This window comes from Octopus bimaculoides, chromosome 2, assembly GCF_001194135.2.
Source record: "Octopus bimaculoides isolate UCB-OBI-ISO-001 chromosome 2, ASM119413v2, whole genome shotgun sequence".
In the NCBI taxonomy this organism is placed as follows: Eukaryota; Metazoa; Mollusca; class Cephalopoda; order Octopoda; family Octopodidae; genus Octopus; species Octopus bimaculoides.
The window spans coordinates 65,695,171-65,700,595 of record NC_068982.1 but is presented as its reverse complement, the minus strand read 5'-3'; the positions used below and the strand labels follow the sequence as shown (position 1 = coordinate 65,700,595).

The 5,425-nt window shown below is 35.8% G+C and overlaps 1 protein-coding gene across 2 annotated transcripts in view; it reads left to right on the top strand.

Moving 5' to 3' along the window:
- The window catches only part of LOC106868685 (alpha-L-fucosidase), a 26,424-nt gene that overhangs the window by 6,644 nt on the left and 14,355 nt on the right, over positions 1 to 5,425 (top strand). For both annotated transcript variants that reach the window (XM_014914070.2, XM_014914071.2), the window contains exons 2-3: positions 2,604 to 2,710; positions 4,659 to 4,786. In XM_014914070.2, the coding sequence (XP_014769556.1) occupies positions 2,604 to 2,710; positions 4,659 to 4,786 (235 nt within the window). The remainder of the gene's footprint in view (positions 1 to 2,603; positions 2,711 to 4,658; positions 4,787 to 5,425) is intronic.

The following is a 5,425-nucleotide window of genomic DNA, read 5'->3' as shown; positions in this document are numbered from 1 at the left end:
TGAAAAAACATTCACCTCCCCTAACTTTAAACCCTAACCCTAATCCCTAACCCTTAATAAAATATGGGAAAAGCTGGAGATGAATGTTTTGGAAACATTCTGAACTATCTTTCAGAATGGTTTACTTTTCAATGAAATGTCATTTTGTTATTTTTCATTCAATTTTATTCAATTAATCTGCAATTTTCTTCTTGTATTAGATGGATAACCCACCCTCCATTTACAGCAAGTAGCGAGCGTCTCGTTTTTTACCTGTGTGCTAAATTTGACTACTTACGACTAACACGGGCACATGCGCAAATTTGTGACATGCACACTCCCAGAACTCGGATCCACACTTCTCCAGTAGTGCCAAATTTTGAAACTGAGTTTGCACCCCCCAAGCAAATTTTGTTCCCGGGCCACTGACTGACACCTACAAAAATTTTGAGAATTTGACAGCATTGATATGAGTAGTTGATGTTATAATTTGATGTTGCTAACTTGTTATAATTTGATGTTGCTAACTTGTTGCTTCTTTTGTTTATGGTTTATGCTGGTTCTCTCTCAGTTACAAGAGTCACTTTAGGGCATTAGTCTTGCAAGTTACTAGGCAATTATCACTAGCATTGGTACCATGAAAAAAAATGCCCAATACACTCTGTAAAGTGGTTGGTGTTAGGAAGAATATCCAGCCATAGGAAACATGCCAAAGTAGACATTGGCACATGATGCTGTTCTCAGACTCAAGACTATCTAACCTTTGCTAGCATGGATACTGCATATTAAATGATGATGGTGATGGCAGTGACCAATTTTCTGCTTTTTGTTGGGTGGTGTTATTTTCTAGTTTGCTTGTTTGATGCTGAGTTTTTTGCTTATTTTTTCAGTTGTATGGTATTAGTATATTATGTCCCTTGATTATATCTGGTTAGGAGTTTCATTCCATAAACTGGGTTATGTTTTTTATCTTGCCTTATGGAATGTGTTTCATAGAGGCTTCTACAATTATTTTATTGTAAAGTTGTTTTTGCTTTGTTGATTGATTTGTTAGTGTGATGACGATGATGGTGGGCAGATAAGTTAAGAGATTTGGGAATCTGTCCATATGTTTGTTGTGGTTGGATGTGGGTCAGAGGTGAAAGTGATGTCTGAAGAGGAACAAGCTTTGTGAAACATTTCGGTGTTTTGGGTTGAATTTGTTATCTACATTATTTTTCTCGTATGATATGAGTTCCTTTTGTTCTATAGCAAAAAAAAAATAAATAAATAAAATAACCTTTACCCCTTTAGCATTCAGATTATTCTGTCAAATGTAATACTTATTCACATTGTTTCTCATAGCTTCAAGGTTTTGATGATGTCACTATTTATTTTTAGACTGACATTATAGAGTAGTTATGAAAGGTTGGATCTAGCTGGCCTACCCATAATACAGGTAGAATATTTGGGCCAGATATGGCCAGTTTGAATGCTAAAGAGTTAAGGATTAAATAACATTTATCTTAAATGGTTTCACTATATCTCCTGATTTTAAAGCATTTCAAATCTAGAACTTCCCTTCCTTATTATCATCATCTTAACATCCACCAGTCCTTACTCACAAGTGTCAGATGGAACTTGTTGAGCTAAATTTCTTACAGTTTGGTTCTATTGTTGTTGTCTAACCCTAAGTCAGTATTGACTAAACAGAACTTTGATTGAAGGTGTTCTAGCCATGACCACCTCATCTTTTATATTTATGCATAATGTATTTACAACATGTCACCAACCCTCACCTTTTTCTAAGTAAGTCAATATTTCCCCTTGACAAGACATATTCTCACAGAAGATTGGAAACAAAGGACACTGCTTGCATGACAGTGACACTTATTTACAACTGTCATACAATGTTAAAGAAAGGTGATAGTAATATATACACACTCCAGCATGGCTGCTGTCAAATAAATGACTGAAACAAGTAACAGAGTAACACGCGCGCGTGCGCAACAAACTTCTTTCAGTTTCCATCTATCAAATCCACCTACAAGGCTTTAGTTGGCCCAGGGTTGTAATAGAAGACACTTGCCTAAAGTACCATGCAGTGAGACTGAACCTAAAACCATGTGGTTGGCAAGCAAACTTCTTTCCACACAGCCATACCTGCACTTATTAACATAACTAAATTATATTAAAATTGTATCATGTGTCAAGACAGTTGATCCTTACAATGTTTAATTTTGAGCCTCTTTATTCTGAGCTTAAATTCCACTTGGCTCAGTTTTAACTTCCATCTCACTAAAGTTGTTGGTCAGTCCCAGATCAGCCCTGAAAGAACAGACCAATACCCACAGCTATTCTAGCCTAATAGACCCCATCTTTTTGTAACTCAGATCTATAACTACAATATCCAATGTGTCCTTATTTTTTAAGATGGTTGTGATTTGAAGGATATTTAACTGCTATTTCTAGCAGATCAAATCGTCACAAAGACATATCCTCAGTAATAGAATAAGTTCTAATAATACTCTATAGTGAATCTGATCAGTTATATTTCTCTCCTAAAACATAGTTTTGTGTCTAGTAAAACAAAATCAAATCTTGTTTACTATTAAAACTCACCACAAATTTATGTTATATTACAGATATGTAGTACTAACAAGCAAACATCATGAAGGTTTCACAAATTGGCCATCAAAAGTGTCATGGAATTGGAATTCAATGGCTGTTGGACCTCACAGAGATCTTGTAGGTATGTAAGTTACTTTTTTATTAGTATTCGTATGTAAATTATTGACTGTTGGAATTCTTATTTGACCTCATTATCATTTAAGTACTTTTGAAAATGTTTAATTTATTTGTTAAATCCAGAAAGCAAAAAGTATACTTATATTCTGTATATAGCTAATGAGGTGTAGGTGTAGCTGTGTGGTAAGAAGTTTGCTTCCCAATCACATGGTTTTGGGTTCAGTTCCACTGCATGGCACTTTGGGCAAGTATATTCTACTATAGTTCCAGGGCTGACCAAGGCCTTGGAAGTAGATTTGGCAGATGGAAACTGAAAGGAGCCCATTGTATGTGTGTGTGTTACTGTCTCTTTGTCTTAACATTACATGATATTTGTAAACAAGTGTCTCTTTCATGCAACTGATGTTCTTTCCAATCTTCTGTGAAAACATTTGTGGTCCTGGGAAAATATTACTTTACATTTTAAAAGTGGAAAGACATGTTGGATAAGTTAGTCATAAATACATTATGCATGGCACCTGTGCCCAGCGTCACCTTTCTGGCATTTGTGCCCATGGCATATGTAAAGGACTTTCGAGCGAGATCGTTGCCAGTTCCGCTGGACTGGCTCTTGTGTGGGTGGCCCGTAAAATACACCATTTTGAGCGTGGCCGTTGCCAGTACCACCTGACTGGCCTTCGTGCCGGTGGCACATAAAAGCACCCACTACACTCTTGGAGTGGTTGGCGTTAGGAAGGTCATCCAGCTGTAGAAACTCTGCCAAATCAGATTGGAGCCTGGTGTAGCCATCTGGTTTCACCAGTCCTCAGTCAAATCGTCCAACCCATGCTAGCATGGAGGGCGGACATTAAACGACGATGATGATGATGATAAAAGATGAGGTGTTCATACCTAGAACACCTTTAATGAAAGTTCTGTTTGGTTTCATACTGGCTTAGGGTTAAACAACAACAATAACAATAGAACCAAACTAACAATATTGCTGTATATAGTTTTATATTTCTTGATTTTAGGTTCTATTTCCATGAGTGTTTACTTTACTTTTGATCAATAAAATATGTACAAATATAATATACCATAATTCATTCAGTTGCCAACCTTATGTCCTCCTTCACAAAAAACTGACCTTGTACTTGATAAATAAAATATTTGTATGTAAATATTAGATGATATTAGTTCTACCATACATACTAAGAGAGATTTCTGATAACAAGAATTGTGTGGAGATGGAAAGCATGCCTATATTCCAAGTTCAATGTTTCACTTGTTTTAGTCATTGGACTGCAGCCATACTAGGATACCACCTTGAAGGATTTAGTCCAATGAATCTACCTCAGTACTTAGCTTTTTTTAAAAATCTGTACTTGTTGTATCAGTCTCTTAACCCTTTCGTATTTAACCAGCCATATCCGATTCAAATATTATACCTGTTTTATGCTAAAACTGACTAGATCCAACCTCTCACACCTACCCTACAATGTCATTCTAAAAATATACATGCACACCATTGAAATTTTGAAGCTACAAAATAAATTGTGATTTATTCAAAACTGAATAAATAAGCATTTCATTGGTCAAAGAAATCTGAATGCTAAAGGGTTATGCCAGATTGCTAAGTCTTTGGGATGTAAACAAACCAACACCAGTTGTCAAGTGGTAGAGTGATAGACACACACACGCACATACCCCTCCCCCTACAGAGACATGGTCTTCCATGCAGTTCCTGTCCATCAAATTTACTCACAAGGCATGGTTTGGCCCAGAACTATAGTAGAAGATATTTGCCGAAAGTGCTATACAGTTGCACTGAACCTGAAACCGCATGGTAGCAAACTGAGTTTCTTAACCACATGGCCATGCAACTATGAATCATGACCAAACTGTTTTGTATAAAGTTCTGTAATTCTTTTCATTGCAGTAGAATGTCTTATGACTTGATTTTTAAATTTCAGGTGAATTAGCTGTAGCTATCAAAGAGACTTCCATTCATTTTGGCTTATACCATTCATTATTAGAATGGTTTCATCCACTCTATTTGCAAGATAAAGCTTCCAACTTTACAACACATGAATTTGCTAAGGTACATATAGACATATACTTTATCAAATTGTTTATGCAAATTATTATGCACCACTATTATTATTATTGTTCCTCTCCTCTTCCATCCAACATATCCAACCAGCAAAAAACTAGGTACTACAGTTTTATCATATTTGTTTGGTTGCTTGTTTTCTGGTTATTTCAGAAACTACTAAAATTTGAAACACTAAATCTTTTATCAATAATTACTGAGCAAATAAATTTCGGGATCTAGTTCAAAACGGGGGCACCAGTATTTTCTTAACGAAACACTTTGAAATTTGGGACACTGGTAGAATGTGTCATATAAAACATCTTTTTCTCTTAGTCTTCTTAAGAAAAATTATTATATTGCAATTTATTTCATGTTAAAGTTGTATTTCTGTAATTTCAACCAATGACTGACGTCCATTCAGCCGAATACATTAAGTGCTGACTACGTAAACAAACGATTCTCAAACGATTCTGGTGGTGATAAAATTATTATTTCCTTGTCAAAAAATGGCTGAAGCATATTGGCAGTAGCTAATAAACCTTTCTATTATAGGCACAAGGCTTGGTTTTTGAGGGAAGGAGCAAGTGGGTTAGGGTTAGGGAAAACGAACACACGTGTGTTGCCTCTCTGCAAAATGTCAGAAGT